The sequence below is a fragment of the Erythrolamprus reginae genome, chromosome Z (assembly GCF_031021105.1).
Source record: "Erythrolamprus reginae isolate rEryReg1 chromosome Z, rEryReg1.hap1, whole genome shotgun sequence".
NCBI classification, from domain to species: Eukaryota; Metazoa; Chordata; class Lepidosauria; order Squamata; family Dipsadidae; genus Erythrolamprus; species Erythrolamprus reginae.
The window spans coordinates 41020489-41041726 of NC_091963.1; the positions used below are offsets into that span (position 1 = coordinate 41020489).

General features: G+C 42.0%; 1 protein-coding gene across 2 annotated transcripts in view; it reads left to right on the forward strand.

Moving 5' to 3' along the window:
* Window positions 1-21238, forward strand: part of AHR (aryl hydrocarbon receptor) — an 83412-nt gene that overhangs the window by 6514 nt on the left and 55660 nt on the right. For both annotated transcript variants that reach the window (XM_070726523.1, XM_070726524.1), the window contains one exon: window positions 15484-15671. In XM_070726523.1, coding sequence (XP_070582624.1) covers window positions 15484-15671 — 188 coding nt within the window. The remainder of the gene's footprint in view (window positions 1-15483; window positions 15672-21238) is intronic.

Consider the following 21238-nt stretch of genomic DNA (forward strand, 5'->3'; position numbering starts at 1 on the left):
TTTTGTTGTTGTCATTGGCTTTCATTCCTAGATATTGTTTATGTTGGGCCTTTGCTGTTCTTATTTTTTGTTGGCAGATTCTTGCTGTTTGTTGAAATTCCGCCTTGGTTATGTCCTTCTTTTCATTTTTTGTATTTGGCTTTTTTTTCCTTTTAGGTTGTCTGTGAGGTTTTTGTTTAGCCATGCTGGTTTCTTTTTTAGTTTTCCTGTTTTTCTTTTTCATCGGGATTGTGTTGTGTTGGGCATCTATGATTGTGTTTTTGAGTACCTCCCAGGCTTCCTGTGCGGATTTACTCTTTAGAACTTCCTTCCTGGGGATATTTTCCAGGTTGTCTCTGAGCTTGTTGAAGTCCGCTTTTCTGAAGTCTGGGACTGAAGTGGTGTTGGGTTCAGCAGTTAGTGATTATATTATATTGAATTTTAGGGTGACGTGGTCACTCTCGCCCAACGTCCTTTCTTCAATTCCTGGTTCCTGGTTCCACTTTTTGGGGTAGAAAGTTATCTGCGAGACTGGAGACAAATCTATTAGTCTTTCCGCTTGGTGCTGAGTTGGTTTTCCAGTTGATGTCAGGGTAGTTAAAGTCCCCCATTATTGTTGTGTTTTGCTTATTGCATATTTCTGTTAGTTGGCTTGTAAAGAGGTTGTCCATTGTATCAGTTTGGTTTGGTGGTCTGTAGTATCTCCTATTGTAGTGTTGCACTTTTTTTCTTTTATGTTAACCCATATGCTTTCTAGGGGGTTATCTTCTTTGGTTGAATATAGCCCTGTGACAATGTAGTGGTCTTTTATGTATAGGGCAACTCCACCTCCTTTCTTGTTTGACCTATTTTTCTTGAAGAGATTGTAACCCTTTATCTGCGTGTTCCAGTTGTGTGTTTCGTCCCACCAGGTTTCTGTTAGATCGTATTCACCATCATGCATTAGTAATTCCAGTTCCTCCTGTTTGTTCCCCGGGTTTTGTTCGTTTGTGTACAGGCATTTTAGTTGTTTGTGTCTGATTCTGGGTGGACATTTTTTATCCTCTGATTGATTTGTAGGCTTGACTTGTTCCCCTTCCTTATTTTGTTCGTTATTCAGTCTCTTAGTTTGGTCACCCAACCTCATTTGATCAACCAACCTCATAAGGATGGAAGGTTGAGTCAACCTTCAGCCTTCTGATACTCCGCAAATTAGCCTGCAATATTGTATTCTAAATATGGCGCCAGCACGGTCACAAGTCATTTTTTTCATTGCCATTCTAACAGTCACTAAATGAACTGTTAAAATTCAAAGACTACCGTACCCATTTTTAATAGTAGCTAACATACTGTCTGGGCAGTATCCCACCCCCTGTCTGGGCAGTATCCTACCCCCTGTCTGGGCAGTAGCCCACCCCCTGTCTGGGCAGTAGCCCACCCCCTGTCTGGGCAGTAGCCCACCCCCTGTCTGGGCAGTAGCCCACCCCCTGTCTGGGCAGTAGCCCACCCCCTATCTGGGCAGTAGCCCACCCCTGGGTTGGGCTCTCTATTTATCCACAATGACATAGCATATTGTTATCTGCCAAGGAGCCCACATTTGTGCATATAGAATAGAATAGAACAGAACAACAAAATAGAACAGAGTAGAGTAGAGTAGAGTAGAGTACAGTAAAGTAGAGTAGAGTAGAATAGAATTCTTTATTGACCAAGTGTAATTGAGCACACAAGGAATTCATCTTCGGTGCATATGCTCTTTGTACATAAAAGAAAATAGAATAGAATACAATTTTTTATTGACCAAGTGTGATTGGACACACAAGGAATTTGTCTTGGTGCATATGCTCTCAGGTACATAAAATAAAATATACATTTGTCAAGAATCATGTGGTACAACACTTAATGATTGTCATAGGGTTCAAATAAGCAATCAGGAAACAATATTAATACAAATTTTAAGGATACAAGCAACAAGTTACAGTCATACAATCGTAAGTGGGAGGAGATGAGGGATAGGAACAATGAGAAAAACTAATAGTAATAGTAATGCAGCCTTAGTGAATAGTTTGACAGTGGTGAGGGAATTATTGGTTTAGCAGAGTGGCGTTTGGGGAAAAAAGTGCTCTTGTGTCTAGTTGTCTTGGTGTATAGTGATGTTTTGAGGGTAAGAGTTGAAAAAATTTATGTCTAGGATGCAAGAGATCCATAAATATTTGCATGTCCCTCTTTTTTATTTGTGCATTATACAGTTCCTCAATGGAAGGCAGGTTGGCAGTAATTGGTTTTTTTTTGCAGTTCTAATCCTTTGAAATCTATGGTTGTCTTGTTGGGTTGCAGAACCAAACCAGACAGTTATACTGGTTTTACATTTAGGCATTCCAACTCTTAATCTGTTCAGGGTTCCCCAGAATAAGGCAGGTCAAATCCTTCAGCCGTATCCTCCTTTAATGTAGTATTTATATTTTAATAGTATTTTCCTTTTGTGTACCCTGAAGAATATTCATTCTTGCCATAAAGTTCCTCCTTTCTTCGTGTCGGTGGGCTTGGGATACCTGTCCATTCAGATGTCAATAATCAGTTTCTTGTTTCGTTCTCATGCCATCTGTTGGTATTCTTTTGAGTCAGTTTTTATCTAGTGCAGTAATTCCCAACCTTTTATTGGCCATGCTCCACCTAAGCATCTCTAAAATCCTGAGGCCTCCCTCCCCAATGACATATACTGTATTTTTCGGAGGATAAGACGCACCTTAGATTTTGGGAGGAAAATAGGGAAAAGAATCTGCTTACCAGGTATTCATCTGGCTAGCATCCTTAGTCTAGTCAGATTCAGCACATTATTCTATTCTCTGGTTAAGGGCTTAAAAAAAACTTTATTGTGAGAGAATAACAATGAAAGAGCTTGCAAGCCAGTAATAGTTGGAAACATCATTAGCACCTGGAAAAAAACAGTTGGAGCAAGTAGAGCAATGGGCTTGGAAAACAGTCTTCTTGGCAGAGAGTAACAATGAAAGAACTTGGGAACATTAATCGCACCTGGAAAGAAATATCTAGATCAAGTAAAGCAATGGGAAAAAAACCCTTACAAAGACAGGGTTTGGAAAACATTCTTGGCAGAGAGTAACAATAAAAGAGCTTGCAAGCTGGTAAAAACTGGGAACATTGTTAGCACCCAATTAGGCCTGGAAAGAAACATTTCTGTGAGACTGCCTTCTGCCGCACGAATCCCAGTGGCCGGTTAGGTCCCACAGAGTTGGTTTTCTCTGGGTTCCGTCGACTAAACAATGTCGGATGGCGGGACCCAGGGGAAGAGCCTTCTCTGTGGTGGCTCCGACCCTCTGGAACCACCTCCCCCCAGAGATTAGGACTGCCCCCACCCTCCTTGCCTTTCGGAAACTTCTTAAAACCCACCTCTGCCGTCAGGCATGGGGGAGCTGAGACATCTCCCCTTGTCTATGTAGTTTTATGTATGATATAGTTTGTCTGTATGCTTTTTATATACAGTAATGGGTTTTTTTTAGCTTTTCAATGTAAATTGTTATTTTAGACTTTAGTATTAGATTTGTTATAGTATATTGTTTTATCACTGCTGTGAGCCGTCCTGAGTCTACGGAGAGGGGCAGCATACAAATCTAGTAAGTAAGTAAGTAAGTAAGTAAGTAAGTAAGTAAGTAAGTAAGTACGTACGTACGTACGTACGTAGATACATACATACATACATACATACTCCATGTGTGACTTTGCAGTATGATAGTGTCTGTGCTTATAAAGTGGCCTTAAGAGCTGAGGTACTGGTATATTATATAATGGTTTCTAGGCTTTATATAAAAGTAGTACACACCCATAAAATGAATGTTCCTAGAGTTATTTTAAAGGTGACAGTTGTTTGTTATGCAATATTTACTATTAAGCAACATGGTCCGTTCTGTAAATAATAATGGATTCACTGATATGCAACTAGATTTTAAAATGTTAACTTGTTCAAATATTTTCTAGCATTACATAGTTATCTTAAAATAAATTTAAAATTGTCTTTTTATGTTAGCTGTTCAGTTTTCTTATGGAAACATCCAAATAGGATGTACAGTGATACCTCTACTTACGAACTTAATTCATTCCGTGACCAGGTTCTTAAGTAAAAGTTTGTAAGAAGCAGTAATTTTTCCCATAGGAATCAATGTAAAGGTAAATAATATGTGCGATTGGGGAAACCACAGGGAGGGTGGAGGCCCTGTTTCCTCCCAGGAGATTCCTAGAGAAGCCCCACGGAGGCTTCTCCCCACCTTTTCTGGCCTGTTTCCTCCCAGGAGATTCCTAGAGAGGCTTCATGGAGGCTTCTTCCTGCCTTTTCCAGCCCTGTTTCCTTCCAGGAGATTCCTAGAGAGGCCCCACGGAAGCTTCTCCCTGCCTTTTCCGGTTACAGTTTCAGACGCTCGGGTGTGTAAGTGGAAAATGTTTCTTGAGAAGAGGCAAAAAAATCTTGAACACCCAGTTCTTATCTAGAAAAGTTCGTAAGTAGAGGTGTTCTTAGGTAGAGGTACCACTGTATTTGCAATAGAGTTCTGAAAGAAATAAGATATTTACAGTGAAGGCAGTTAAATAGGTACAGTGATACCTTGTCTTACGAACTTAATTGGCTCCAGGACGAGGTTCGTAAGGTGAAAAGTTTGTAAGACAAAACAATGTTTCCCATAGGAATCAATGGAAAAGCGCTTAATGCGTGCAAGCCTAAAATTCACCCCTTTTGCCAACCGAAGCACCCGTTTTCGTGCTGGTGGGATTCCCCTGAGGCTCCCCTCCATAGGAAACCTCACCTCTGGACTTCCGTGTTTTTGCAATGCTGCGGGGGAATCCCAGCATCGAAAAAACAGGCGCTTCAGCTGGCAACGGAAGTCTGGAAGTGGGGTTTCCCAGCGTGGAAAGCCTCAGCGAAATCGCAGATCTAAAGTCAGCTTTTAGTGGCCTGCAGTACTACACTCTATCTGCTGCACCACCTCAGCACTAGCATATTGATCCAGGGAAACATTGAGGAAAATCAGGGTTCTAGGTTTGTATATTTTGTGCTACTGTTAAGGATGTGAAGTACAGTTTGAGTTTACCATGAGTTCCTTTCGTATCTTTTCTTTAAATAGGTCACTTATAGACTATAAATGGATATTATGGACCAAATTTGTGCTGCAGATTATGAAATACTTTTAGGGCATAAGATATCTTTTTAACTGTTATGTTCAACTGTTATGAATGAGAAGAAAATCTATAAGATATCTGTCCTTTGAGCTTTATTTTATTTTTTTTGTCCAATACACAATACATATAGTAGAGAATAGACATGAGGTAATATATATAAAGCAAAATATAAAATAGAGGAAAAGATATATGAAAGGAAGAAAATATATATGAGATATGAGATAAAGGAAAGACAATTGGACAGGGGACGAAAGGCACACTAGTGCACTTATGTATGCCCCTTACTGACCTCTTAGGAACCTGGAGAGGTCAATCGTGGATAGTCTAAGGGAGAAATGTTGGGGGTTAGGGGTTGACACTATTGAGTCTGGTAATGACTTCCACGCTTCGACAACTTGATTGTTAAAGTCATATTTTTTACAGTCAAGTTTGTAGCGGTTAATATTAAGCTTGAATCTGTTGCGTGCTCTTGTGTTGTTGCGGTTGAAGCTGAAGTAGTCATTGACAGGTAGGACATTGCAGCATATGATCTTGTGGGAAATACTTAAATCGTGTTTTAGGCATCACAGTTCTAAGCTTTCTAGACCCAGGATTGTTAGTCTATTTTTGTAGGGTATTCTGTTTCGAGTGGAGGAGTGAAGAGCTCTTCTGGTGAAATATCTTTGGATGTTTTCAAAGGTGTTGATGTCCGAGATGTGGTATGGGTTCCAGACAGATGAGCTGTATTCAAGGATGGATCTGGCAAAAGTTTTGTAGGCTCTTGTGAGTAGTGTGAGATTGCAGGCGCAGAAGCTACGTAGGATCAGGTTAACAACTCTAGAAGCCTTTTTGGTGATATTATTGTAGTGGGCTTTAGCCCTTAGGTCATTTGATATTAGTATTCCAAGGTCTCTTACTGAGTGTGGGTTGGCTGTGAGAATTTGTTTATTCAGTTTATATATGAGGTTAGGATTCTTTTTCCCGATGTGGAGGGTAGAGCATTTGTTGGTTGATATTTGAAGTTGCCAGGTGTTAGACCAATCTGAGACAAAGTCGAGGTCTTTTTGGAGAGTAGATGTGTTGTCCGTGGTGTTGAAAAGTTTTACATCGTCGTCAAAAAGAACACAGTTGCTTGTGATATGATCGCAGAGGTCGTTGATGTAGAGAATGAAAAGAGTAGGACCTAGTACACCGCTCTGGGGAACTTCACTTTTGACAGGCACGGGGTGGAAATGGCGTTTCCAATTTTGACAATTTGTTGCCTGTTTGACAGGAATGCAGTAATCCAGCTGTGCAGTAATCCAACTGTGAATCCTGAGATGCCATAGGATTTGAGTTTTAGGAGTAGTTTGTCATGGACCACTGAGTCGAAGGCTTTGCAAAAGTCAATATAAATTGCATCAATGGATTTTCCTTGATCTAGGTGGCTAGTCCAAATGTTTTTGGAGTGAAGTAGTTGTAGGTTGCAGGATAATTTCTTTCTGAATCCAAATTGTTTGTTAGAGAGTAGGTTATTAGATTGTAAGTAAAGGGTGATTGATTGATTTATAATTGATTCCATGATTTTACATGAGATGCAGCACAGTGATATTGGTCTGTAGTTGTCAACGAGAGAAGGGTTTCTTTTTTTGAAGATGGGGATGACTATTGCTTTTGACCATAGCTTGGGGAGTGTGCTGGTCCTGAAGGATTTTTGGAAGATAATGCTTAGAGGTTCAGCTATAGCAGAAGAAAGCTTTTGTAGGAAGTATGCACAAATACTGTCTGGTCCGACTGATAGGGAAGGTTTGAGGTCACGGATTGCTTTTTCAACGCGGTCTACAGTGAGGATCCCTTCTAAAATGTTTCCTACATCTTTCTGCTTATATGAGATGAGATATTTTTTCCATGTCATTTGATAATTCTGTGTTTGTGGCTCCTATTTCTTAAGATCATTGCCATATGCCATTATTATTTGACAACATATAATGTGTGGGGTTTTAAGATAGTATTTTAATGTAGATTTTATTGTAGATTTCTAATGTATTTTGAATAAATTTGCTGTAAGACGCCTGAATCTCGGGAGAAGGGCTGCATAGAAATCGAATACATAAATAAGTAAAATAAATAAACAAACTTCATCCAGCAGCTTCATATAGTTGTTAATTAGAGCTGAAAAGAGAGTAATCTCTGAGGAACCTTTCAATATTCAGTTGGGCTCTTTACCAACACCAATTTGTAATGATCCCAGAGAAAGAAGAACTACTGTAACAGGAATGTCAAACTTGCAACCTGAAGGCTGGATGTGACAGTACTACAACGCTGTAATCTGTTCCCAAGTCCCTTAGCCAGTCCAGAAGAATTTCCTGACCAATGGTATAGAAAGCCACTGAAAGATCAAGGAAACCAGAATGTATGTACTGTATTACTATTATCCTGATCCCACCAGCGATCATCCACAATCCATCTTAGCACTATGCTCAGGTATCAACTGAAAGAGATGTTTAAGAATGTTATCTTGTGAAAAATAACTTTATACAGATAGTCCTCACTTAATGATGGTAATCGGGAATGGAAATTATGTCACTAAACATTGCAGTGTAAATAAAAGAATTGCGTGCTACTGAAGTTATGAGGATAATTCTGGCATTTCTAATTGCTGTTGTTTAATGAATTACTGTGGGTTTTTAAGTGAGGATTTCACATTACCATGGCTTATGACATCCTGGCTTCCATATTGACTTTTCTTTGGAGACGGTGGCAGGGAAATTTGTATATGGTGATCACATGAACATATGGTTGCATGGTGGCTTTAAATTAGAGGGCAGGTCATAAGTTCCCCCTCTTGATCAGCATCATGGAAACTTCAAATGAACAAAGAGTCATTAAGTGTACATAACCTGTAACTTTAAATTTTTATGCTGTTGTCAATGGCTAAATAAAATGTAAGCTCTTTCTCTTTCCTAGCCAAGACTTACAGATAATATTTTGAAATATTTTGTAATGTTAATACAAATATTTTGCTGATTCGGTAGTGATGGCCAGAATGCAGAACGATGATACTGTATTGTAGATTTTTAATGATAATGTAAACATTTTTGGTACAAATTAAACCTATTAATCTTACTAATCTTTCACATATCTATACTGAATATGTAGAAATAGTTCCGTTAACTCAAGTGTTAAATATATATAGATTAGAGCAAAATATTAGGAAATACTAGGAAGCATGTAATATTTCCTGTTTGAAACAGATTCTGCTTACTGTGTAATTTTAAAAAAAGAATCTGTTCATTCCAAATGGAAATAGTATTATAATCTGTACCTAAAGAATTATCATGCATATCATTTTATAATGGATTCTTCATATTTAGAAAAATGCATACGTATTAAGGAATGTTAAGAGAAAGTTCTGTATATTTTAGTGGCTAAAATATATTTTATATTTAAGATTGTTTATATAAGATTGTTTGTTTTGATTTGTCCAAAAGAATATACATTCAATTTTATATGTCTTCTAAAAAATAAGAGTAGGCTGACAAATTGTGTCAAATTTTCTGCTTAGTGTTTAGTTTGAGAAAATACAGATAATCTTCAACTTACAACAGTTTGTTTGTTGCTGTTGCAGTCGAGAAGTCATGTCCAACCCATTGTGATTCCATAGACAACATTCCCCCGGGACTCCCTATCCTCTACCATCCTCCGAAGTCCATTTAAGCTTATGCCAACTGCTTCAGTGACTCCATCCAGTCATCTCATTCTCTGGTGTCCCTTCCTTCTTTTGCCCTCAATCGTTCCCAGCATTAGGCTCTTCTCCAGTGATTAGGTGGCTAAAGTATTTGAGTTTCATCTCGGGATCTAGTTTTCTAAAGGGCAGTCAGGGTTGATCTCTAGGACTGACCGGTTTGATCGCTTTGCAATCCAAAGGACTTGCAGGAGTCTTCTCTGGCACCATAGTTCAAAGTCCTCAATTCTTTGGCGCTCAGCCTTTCTTATGGTCCAACTTTCATAGCCATATATTGTAACTGGTAAAACCATAGCTTTGACTATACACACTTTTGTTGTCAGGGTGATAACTCTGCATTTTAGTATGCTGTACAATTTGTTTAGTGACTGTCAAAGTTACAAATGGAAAAAAAATGACTTATGACCATTTTTTCACACTTCTGCAGACTGTTGCAGCATCCTCATAGTCATGTAATTTATATTCTGATGTGTGACAACTGACTCACATTTATGAAGATTGCAGTGTCCAGGGGTCATGTCATTACCTTTTGCAACCTTCTGACAAGCAAAGTCAATGGGGAAACCCGATTCATTTAACCACTGTGTTATTAATTTAACAACTGTAGTGATTCAATTAACAAGTATAGCAAGAAAAGTCATAGCATGGAGCAAAACTCAATTTTTTCCTTAGCAACATAATTTTTGGATCAATTATGGCCATAAATTGAGTAGAGGGCTACCTCTCCTTACATAACTGTTATGGAAAATAGTTGACTTAAAATTTTTAGGACAGGCATGCTGTCCCTCTTTGTATCTTATATGTGCCGCTATATGTTGGACTTTTCCTGAAATTTCATTGCACAGTGTGCATCTCAGGTCTAGTGTGGTAGACCCCTGATTCTATGGATTTGATATCTATCATCAGTGCCTCAGTGCTGTCTTTCAATCCAGCCTTTTGCAGCCACTGATAGCATTTCCCAATATCATTCACCTTAGATATTTGTTGACGGAGCATTCCATATATGGTGTTATCTACTGTCTCAGGCATTCTCTATACAGTTCCTCTTTGTATACCATTTTATTGATGTATTCCCGCAGGATAGTTACTTTGACATTCACCAGATTCTGCCTGTCCTTTTTCTGGTCAATGTAAAATCTCTAGTGTTGGATTTGGGCTGGAAACTTTCATATCTTGTGGAATCTTGGGGACTTTACTTAAGCAGCTTTGGCTAATTCACTACGCCCACAGTGCATATGAGGACTGGTATGTTTTCATATTGATGGTATGAACCTTTTTCTTCTCATTGGCCTAGTTCAGTGATGGCGAACCTATGGCACGGGTGCCAGAGGTGGCACGCGGAGCCATATCTGCTAGCACGGGAGCTGTTGCCCTAGCTCAGTTCCAACGTGCATTGTGTGCCAGCCAGCTGATATTTGACTAGCACATAGGCTCTGGGAGGCACTTTTGGTTTCCAGAGAGCCTCCGGAGGGGGATGGGGAGGGTGGTTTTACCCTCTCCCAGCTCCAGGGAAGCCTTTGGAGCCTAGGGAGGGTGAAACATGAGCCTACTGGGCCCATCAGAAGTTGGGAAACAGGCTGTTTCTGGCCTCCAGAGGGCCTCCTGGGATGGAGGAAGCTGTTTTTGCCCTGCCCCGGCATTGAATTATGGGTATGGGCACTCATGCATGCACGATAATGCGCACTCAAGCTATTTCGATTAGTTCCCACAGAGTTGGCCTTCTCTGGGTCCCGTCAACAAAACAATGTCATCTGGCGGGACCCGGGGGAAGAGCCTTCTCTGTAGTGGCTCCGGCCCTCTGGAATCAACTCCCCCCAGAGATTAGGACTGCCCCCAACCTCCTTGCCTTTTGCAAACTTCTGAAAACCCACTATGTCGCCAGACTTGGGGAAATTGACATAACCCTAGCTGTTCCGTTTCATGTATGGTTTGTTGGATTGTATGACTGTTTTATAATGGGTTTTTAAATAATTGTTTTTAATATTAGATTTGTATTTCTGTATTATAAGTATAATAAATTATTTTTATTACTACTACTACTACTATTATTATTATTATTATTATTATTATTATTATTTCAACACCCAAGGAAAAAAAGGTTCACCATCACTAGTCTAGTTCTTCAGTCTTATTTTTTTGGTGATGTTTGTTTGTTTGTTTGGATTTCTAGGTCGCCCTTCTCCTTGGACTTGGGGGAGATTACATAAGAAAATCAGTACAGTACAAAATCTGAGAAATCCAATATAATAAAGCCCAACAACAGTAAAAACCTACTTTAAAACCCCATGTAATTAAAAAAGCACTTGACTAACATTCATTCATAATCATTCATTCATTCCGTCGGCTGGAGCATGAAAACAATGCTTAGGTTGCCAGAAGAGATGTGTTTTTAATGCCTTACAAAAAGCCAGAAGGATGGGGGCGGCATGAATCTCCGGGGGGGGGGGGGCAACTTTGTTGCTGGCTATCTTTCTTTGCTTCCTCATTATGGCTCTTATGTAACTCTGCGATACCAAGGTCCTTATAGCTGGTCACTAAGTGGCCTGCCCTTGTTCTTATCAGTCCCAACTACTTTCCTTCTCTTCACTTTTATCTGGCCACACTTCTCCAGTCCAAAGGCATTCCAATGACATCATTAGATCAGTGTCAGGTTGTTCCATTCACTTGTGGCATACTGCTCGTTATCATCCATGTAGAACAAATGACTGGTGATGGTTCCACTCTTGAACTTATATCCATGTCTAATTTTGTGATTATATTGCTAAGGGTTCTAAACGATTCGGAACAGTAACAGCATTACTTTAGTATATAGCACATATGGTGGTCACATGTGTGACTATCTTCAGTGGATTTCCATTGTTATTTTTCACAGTCCAATTAAGTTCTTGACGAAAGTAGAGTCATGTATAGCATTGAAATGTATTTTCCTATAGTCAATCCAGACTATGCTCATATTGGTTGGTCTAGATTTTGAGTCTTGGATGACTGCTCTATGAACGTCTGATGTTGTCCCCAATTCCCTTCTGAGCTGTGCTAGTGTAATTATCCATATGGTCTTGTAGCTCAGTGCCCATGATGCTTGATAGAATTTTCTCTGTTGTGGGGAGAGAAGTTATTGGTCTATAGTTAGATGGTGCTGTTCCCTTGTGAGGATGTTACCTAAACATCACTGTCCTTCCTTCTGTTAGTTATGAAGGTGGAAGCCTGCTCCTAAATGTTGGTTCATTTGTGTTACTTTGGGTGGGAACCTGTTATGAATACTGTTCATCTATGCTGATATTGTTCATGTTAATTCATAGCCAGTAGATATGAATCATATCTGGGCCAGAAGCGGTCCAGCTCTTCATTTATTGGCCTGCTGTGTTGTTACTGTGCCAATGATAAGTGCCTGTTCTGGGAGATTGTTGTGGTATGCTCTCAGGTTCTGCAAGTGCTTTGCAGAACCTTTTCTCCTGTATTTTTCCAGGCCTATTCAGTTTTTGCTTTTAATATGCTGCTATTACTGTATTGTATCGGGGATACCTTGAATAATTCTTTGGAAATAGGACATTTCTCATTTTGGCCTCTGCATGTCTATTTCTTTAGCCTAGTAGCTGTGCTTTGAGCCTTTGTTTAGCAGGCTCCAGGGCTTCAGATAGAATCAGGCCACTGTCTTTTTTCAATGACTGAATTTTATCCTTAATCTTCACATCATTCTGTAGTCCCACCAGCTGACTAACTTTTGTATACGTTGCTGAGTATATATGTATATGTGCCTAATAAATAGATGTGTGTGTGTGTGCGCGTGTGCGTGCGTGCATACATGCATGTATGCATGTATGTGTGCTTGCATGTTTGTATGTATATGAACTTGGACTACGGTAGTATTGTATTGCAGAGGATAGCAATAATAAATGCAAACATCCTTCTAAATGACAATCCCAAAAATATGGGATCAGGAACATGCCCCAGCTGCCATGCTTAATGAGACAATAGAAGTAATGGAATTGTCATTGTTCACATACACTGACCTCATGTAATATATGGCATTGTAATAAAATGAATGTCACCCAAATTTCTTTTAACTATTTGGTACGACATTTCATCTTCACACTATTGATTGGTTGATTGATTGATTGATTGATTGATTGGATTTGTATGCTGCCCCTCTCCAAGGACTCACAACATAATAAAAAACCCAGTACAGTATACAATATTAAAGTTTAAAATCAAATTAATATAATTAATTACTCTAAAAATCCTGGAACATTAAAATTACTCATTCACATTCAACAACAAGCATACATCTTGTATTATTTCTTATGGTTATTTTATGTATTTTTGCAACAGCATTCTTGACTAAATTTGTAATTTAGTATTTATTTTGTTATACTAGGGCTAATACGGTAATCTGATTCCTATAATATTTATCATACTTTACCAATTTTGATTTTGTTTCTACAATTACTGCTGTCTTAATTTGGATTAGGACATACTGTATAATTATTGTAGAAATCACTCATGATATAATATTTAAATTTTATCTAGAACAGAATATACCTGATCTAGGAATCAGTAGATAGATGAATTAAAAGTTTCTTCAATTAAATACATTTATTTGTACCAACAAAATATATTTTCAATAAATTAGGAGGAATGCCAACTACAATTGGTTCCATGACCCAATTCACACATTAACCTTGTTGTGTGGGTGGATGTTTGAAAAGCAACTGTGCATATTATCTGTTTCATAAGCTATTTATGTAACTGTAATTCTGGGTACTCAGTTGTACAGTTGCAAATGAAAAATATGTTTCAACAACATAGAAGCACATACATAACTAAGCCTGCAGTGTAAGGTGCCTATAGTTTTTATTTGACAGTGAGGAGAATAGCAACAATCTGAGGTGAGGAGAATAGCAACAATCTGAGGAGAATAGCAACTGAGTCTGTTTGATTATACATATTATGTAAATATATTTTCAATTTTTGGTAAATGTATTTGTATTCTCTAGTCTAGGATTTAAATATTACAATTTTGATTGGATATAATAGTTACCATAGATATAAAAAGTCTACACATCTGTCTTAAAATGCCAAATTTTTCAGATGTAATTACACTTTTTTTACTTTTTATATAACAAATTAGTTGCACCATGTAATTGAAAAATAAACTAAAATCGTTTAGTTTGACAAAAATAATAATAATAAACATACAGTAACATGGTTGAATAAGTGTTCATACTTTTAAACTAATACATTGTCAAAGCACCTTTTGATTTTATTAGCCCTTTGGGGTAGGAGCCTATCAGAATGGCTCCTTGCCTTGGGAATCTCCCACTCTTCCTTGCAAAAGTCTACGGAGAGGGGCGGCATACAAATCTAATAAATAAAATAAAATAAATAAATAAATAAAAGTGCTTCAGATCTGTCAGATTGCAAGGGCATCTCCTGTGCACAGCCCTCTTCAGCTCACCGTAAGCATCTTGGTCTGATTTTTTTTAAAAGCATTTCAAAACTTTGGCATTTTAATATATGTGTGTTAGACTTTTTATATCTATTGTACATGACTGTTTGTTTTTATAGTGTGTAGGTTTTATAATCTGTATGAACTATCTTGAAGTGCGTATAAACTAACTGAAGATTTAGTATATTAAGTGTAGTAAGGTAAAGATAAAGTTCCCCTGCACATGTGTGTTAGTCGTTTCTGGCTCTAGGGATGGTGCTCATCTCCATTGCTAAGCTGAAGAGCCACTGCTGTCAGAAGACTTTTCTGTGGTCATATGGTCGGCATGACTTTTACCTTCCCACCAAAGTGGTCCCTATTTTTCTACTTGCATTTTTTACGTGCTTTCAAACTTCTAGGTTCGAACTGGCAGAAGCTGGGACAAGTAAGGGAGCTCATTGTGTTACACAGTGCTAGGGATTCAAATCTCTGAACTGCTGACCTTTCCATCAATAAGCAGCGTTTTAGCCAATGAGCCTCCATGTCCCTTGTGTAGTATATTAACATTAATTAATATTAATGATATATTAAGTATAATATATTGATATTAATATAGGCAATATATTAATTTTATAAATGTATGTGTACTATTTGAGATCTGGCGTTGTATAGTAGGTTGTAAAATGCTGGGTTAGGAACAGAGAAGCCCAGGTTGTCATCCTTTTTTATGCATAGATAGCTAGGTAACATTTGACCAGTCACTGTCCAGCTGGCAATTCAAAAAATTATGTAACTGCACTGTATCAGCAAAGCTGATTATAGTTAATTGCTGTCAATAATAATGTGTAACTTTTTAAAATAAACAATAAAATAAAATTTAAAAAACTTAAATATAAAGTTTCTCTGTTAGTTAGAGATGATGCATACTGATAAAATAGTTGCGCAATATTATCATTTTAAACCCAGAATTGTGATCAGAATATCATTCCGCTGTTCCTCTGCCCTCCTTCTGCTTCATCTCTTCTTAATAGCTTAACATTCATTTTAACGGAAGAAATGCCTTTGAAAACAAAAATAAGTTTGGGACATACCTATTTCACTAGGACCAGTAAGAAAATGTATATATTATTTTGGGATACTTCTGAATTATACTTGTTATAGGTGAAAACACAATGTACTTTAAATGTGATCTCACTATGTCCTATTATTTTGACAGAATAAAACCTTCCCCTCCTGAAGGAGTAAAGTCAAATCCATCAAAAAGGCATAGAGATCGATTGAATGCTGAGCTGGATCGTCTGGCTGGTCTCCTGCCATTCCCTCAGGATGTTATTGCCAAATTGGATAAACTGTCTGTACTTAGACTGAGCGTGAGTTACCTGAGAGCCAAAAGTTTCTTTGATGGTAAGAAATTTGAATTTGTTTTCATGACTGACCATAATGCTAGCATTTTCTTAGGTTGTCAGCTTTTTTACTTCCTCTTTTTTTAAAAAGAATTTGATTTTTTTTAAAAAATAAAAAATAAAGTTGTGCTCTTTTTAAAACTTGTGGTCCTTTTAAAAAATACTGGTAATCTTTTGGCAATTTATTGATGTGCTTCTAGCATCTTACTACCCCATGTAATTTTCCTTCCTTCCTTCCTTCCTTCCTTCCTTCCTTCCTTCCTTCCTTCCTTCCTTCCTTCCGTATTAAAAAGGACATATTCTCCACTGCTTCTGGAAGGAGAGTCCAGGATGGGTTAACCCTCAATGCTATTGGTAGAGACTGAGTTATAAATTAATAAATTAACATGTTAATTAGGCACCGCCCCTTGCCTGCCCCCAAGGGCTCAGTTTCAAAAACTCAGTCTTTGGAGAGACATATGAGTTTATTGTGTAGAAAAAGTATTTAGAATAAAGTTAATTACATGTGTAAATTTTTTGATTAACCTGTTTTCTTTGTCTTTCTTGTTTTTCAGGAACTGCCAGACAGGACGGGGTTCTTGCCCTCCGTGGGCAACACCCCCATCATTTTCCCCCGGGAAACCTCTTCCCTCAGCGGGTACAGTTTTATGAAGGGGGTTTTCAGCCATGGGTCACTGGCCTCCGTGGCCAGACCCGGCTGCAGCCGAAGGTGAGGGGGTCCGTCCCCCTCACTGGGAGGCTGAGGGGGAGTCGCCCAGAGAGATCTTTCTCCCCCCAACAGAAGAAAAGCGGAGGAAATCGAGGCGGCCCAGCTAGAGTGATTGCGGCCATATGTTGGGCGGCAGGGACTCCTAAAGCCGCTGCCAAAGCCGCCGCCGCCGAAAGCCGCCGCCGCCGAAAGCCGCCGCCGCCGAAAGCCGCCGCCGAAGCCGCCGCCGATGCCGCCGCCGCTGCCGAGCATATTGCCGGCTTATTGGTTTACGCGCGCGCGCGCGCACTCAGGGCACGGTCCCCTGGGATTGCCGGTGAAAATGAACTCCTTTTGTGATAGGGAGGATATCGCGGCGGCTGGCCTTACTGTGGCTCGGGGACCTAAGGTTTTCCTGAAAGCCAGTTTCCTCACTGATGGGGCAAGGGCGAAGCATATTACCGCCCCATTTACTCGCGGCCGCCATTTTGGGCACAACGGTTGCACCCGTTTAGGCGGGAAACCACCCCCCCTCCGTCCTTTAGGCCTTCATAAGCCTGTTAGTGACGTATTATCGCCTGAGGGGGTGGGGCGACGAGCAAGGTCTCGTCAGCAGTAGGCAGCCATTTTTTTGCTGCATTCTGTGGAAAAGCTTCGTGTATACCACAAAGGCAAGCACTCGGCTGTTTTCTTCTAATTCATTGAGTTGATCGGTTCTGTGAGTACCATGGATCAATTAGCAGTTGGTGGGGAGCAAGCAGTAACATCAGCCCCTCCCCCCAAGGCTAAGGACAAGGGAAAGTCTAAGCCCAAGGCTTCTCAGGGCCCATCCACTTCAGCATTCAGGGAGGCTGAAAAACGTATTCTGGCGTTGGAGCAACGTTTGGAGTCAGCTCTACACGCTCCTTCTCTAGCCTCTGGAAGGTCTCCAAGCCCTGCACCATTACCAGGGCACTTGACTCCCAATTCTGTGGTTCCAGAGGGTTTCCTACCGGGAAGGGATTGGTCCCCAGATCGCCAGGCCATCCAGCAGGCTCATCATCCCCTGAGTGGGCCAAGTTCTGCAACCTTGTCCAGGCCTCTGTGGGGTTTTTCACCCCAAGCCAAGGCAGGGCCTTCTGCTACATTCACCCCTACTGCTGCTGGGCTCAGATCTCAGCCTAGTACTTGGCAGGACCTGTCACCAGCTGTCCAAGAATTGGTTAATAATGCCTATTCACAAGGCATAGCAACAGGGGTGCAGCAATGCCATCAACAACCAGATCAACCTCAAAAACGGAATTTGTGGTCTGCACCGCCCCTTTCAGGTATGGGGTTATCAGAGGACCCATCCTGGCAGGAGGGTAGTGAAAAGGACTACGACTTCTCTGACGATGAGACTTTACCTGAGCAACCAACTGTCCCAGGCCTCTTTAAACCCGCCTTGTTTCGCACACTGTTACACAAGGCCAAACAAGCGGTGGACCTGCCGGGGATCACAAAGCCCGCAGAGACACCCAGATCAACTACATTGCTCAAAGAACCTCAGCCTGAAACAGACCACATTCCGGCATCAGATATTTTTATTCAAAACGCAAAAAGGCCATGGCAACATCCAGCGGCTGCTCAAGGCCCTTCAATGCTGGAGCGCAAGCTGTATGCATTTGATGAAGAGGTTGAGAATCTTCTTCAGTTTCCCCCAATTGATCATCCAGTGGTAAATCTGGTGTCAAATGCCATGGTTCCAGCTGAATCGGGGGACAATTTGAAGCCGGAGGACAGGAAGGCAGAGATCCTCATAAGAAAATCACATTCCATGTCCGGCTGGGCATTTCGGGCAGCGGCCGCTGCTTCTTTTTTCAATCGAGCGTCCATCGTTTGGATTGAGGAAATGATGTCCCGCCTTGGACCGGAGGATGGCAGGATGCGGCAGGACTTAAGTAAGCTGTTGGCCGCAGCGGAGTTCTCGGCGGATGCCACTCTCCACTCTGCCAAATTTTCAGCAAGGGGGATGTCCACCAACTTGTCCTCAAGACGCTTATTGTGGCTTAGAAGCTGGCCAGCCGACACCAAGTCGAAGTGGCGCCTGGCTTCCTCTCCCTTCCGCGGAGCTGATCTGTTTGGAGAAGTTCTCGATAAGGTCCTTGTCGAGGATAAGGACAAATGGAAGGTCCTGCCCAGGTCCAACAGACGGCAGGACAGGAGGTCTACGCCTTACAACAGGAGGCAGTCCTTTCGCTGGGACAATTCTTCCGGAACAGGTCAGACCCAGAGGCCATATTCTCAGGGACGTTTCACCCAAGCCTCTTCCTTTCGGAATGACCGGGCCGGCTTCCAGGATAGAACCAGAGGCTATCAGCAGGCTCGACGCCCTTTTAGAGGTACAAGCCAGAGAGGCTTCAAGCGCCCCAAATGACTTCGCCAGCAATCAACCGCTAGGGGGGAAGCTTCGCCTCTACAGTGCCTACTGGCGTGCCACTTCCTCGGACAGGTGGGCAATAGCCACGGTGTCTGGAGGCCTAAGGTTGGAGTTCCTTCAGCCCCCACCCAACCGTTTCCTCCAGTGCCCGACACCAAGGAATACAACCAAAAAGAGGGAACTGTTTCAAGAAATACAACATCTGTTGCATATTCACGCTATAGAGCCGGTTCCACAGCACGCCAGGGGGACCGGTTTCTATTCCATGATCTTCACAGTTCCAAAGTCGTCGGGAGGTTGCCGATTGATCCTGAATTTGAAGCAGTTAAATCTGTACATTCTGTACAGGAAATTCAGGATGCATTCGTTGCAAACCATCCTAGCGGCAGTTCGCCCCCAGGACCTTTTAACATCACTGGACCTGAAGGAGGCGTACCTACATGTACCAATTTACCCACCTCACCGAAGGTTTCTGCGTTTCTGCGTCGAAGGCGTCCATTATCAGTACAAGGCCATGCCATTCGGCCTTTCATCGGCGCCAAGAACCTTTACCAAACTGTTGGACGTCCTCACGGCGAGCCTACGTGCACAATCGGTGCGCCTGATGGCCTATTTGGACGATATTGTGATCCTGTCCAAATCTCAGGCCCAGGCCCAGCAGGATCTCGCCCTGACGATGAGGACCTTGACGGAGCACGGCTTTACCATCAATGTGCCCAAGAGCCAGTTGATTCCATCTACCACGCTCCTACACCTGGGCGCCATCATCGATACGACCTCATGTATGGTGTACCTTTCCCGAGACAGGCGGCAGAACATCATTTCTCTCATTTCCTCCCTTCAGAGGGACAGGAAGTCGTCCATGGCCTTCTCCCATGTCTCTGGAAGGAGAGTCCATCATGGGGTTTAGCTCGAGTCTTATTGGTAGGGACTGAGTTATAAATTAATATAATTATCATATTAATTAGGTACCGCCCCCTTGCTGCCCCTGTACCTCAGTTTTAAAAAACTCAGTCAAGGAAGGGACTCTGAGTTTTTTACTCCTGAGGGAGTAGTCTTAGAAAATGTTGATTTAATGAAGTATTATTGTAATAAATGTATATGTATGTACTGTATTGCCTTTAATCTTGTTTTTTCTGTCTTCACAGATCATTTCATTGTTTTGGGGTTTCTGCCCTCCGCGGGCAGCGCCCCCAACGTTCTCCTCATGGGGCCTCTTCTCCCCGCGAGTACTGCCCTGAAGAGGAAGGTTGAGCTGGAGATCCCTGACCTCCGTGGCCATATCTAGCTTATTCACCCCAAGTGGGAGGGGTCCGCCCCCTACCCACTTAAGGGGGCAGCAGGAAACGTTTCCAATTGATGAGGGAAGGCTGCGCCTTGACCGAGAGGCAGGCACGCTGCCTGGCTGAAGCCGGGATCTGTTTCGGAGCGCCTCACAGCTGATCGCTATTACCAGCCTCAAAGCGCTCGCAGCCGAAGCCGCGGAACAAAGCGAGCGGCCGCTGGGGACCCAGCGGAGAGCGGGGAATCCCCAGGCCTTTTGGCAGGCAGCAAAGTCACGGCGCCTGAAGGGCCGTGCATATTGTAACCAGGGGGACCTCACCCCCCCCCCAGGGCGGCAGTTGGTAGCGCCCGCCATTTTAGCCTGCAGATCGACGAGCGGAAGGAATTTCCCGCTCGGATTTAGGCGCGATTTGGCAGGGCGCCAGGAGCCAGGCCTGTATTCTGCCCGGCAACACGCTTCATTGGCTCAGCTACTCACGTGGTGAGCAACTGTCAGGAACTAAATCTTTCATTCTGTGTGGATTCAGGCTTCGTGTAGTGCTTCTAGTATAACGATTTCTACAGTTTTGTGAGTAAACGCTGCCCCATTTCTATAAGGATGGCTGATCAGATGGTTCAGGGAGGGGAGCAAATCCAATCTGCTCCGGCACCCCCCAAGGGCAAAGAAAAGGCTTCTTCTAAGTCCAAGGCCAAGTCCTCCCAGACCTCTTCCTCCTTGAAGGAGGCTGAGAGAAAAATAAGGGCTTTAGAGCAACGCCTAGATGCAGCATTGGCCTCTCCAGCCTCAGGGGTTCTCCATGTACCCCCATTCCAGCCGCTCCCACAAGCAGGGACACTGGCATTGGGAGCTCTGGGTTCTGCTACAGAGAAGGACTGGTCTCCAGACCGCCAGGCCTTACCGTGCCCTACTCCACCATTACCTTCACCTCATGCCAGATCTGAGAGGCCTGCTTCAGTCAGCCAGGTTTACTATGGGCCTTCTACTGCAACCCAGCCAACTGGGGCCCCTTCTGCATCTTTCACACCTACAGCTGCAGGGCTTAGATCCCATGCTGATGCCTGGCAGGCCTTCCCGCCATCCCTGCAGGACATGATTGCTAACGTTTATGCGCAGGGAATGGTGGTTGGGGCCCAGGGTGTGACACCTCCATTACAGCAATCATACCATCCCAGGGACCTTTGGTCAGCACCACCGCCC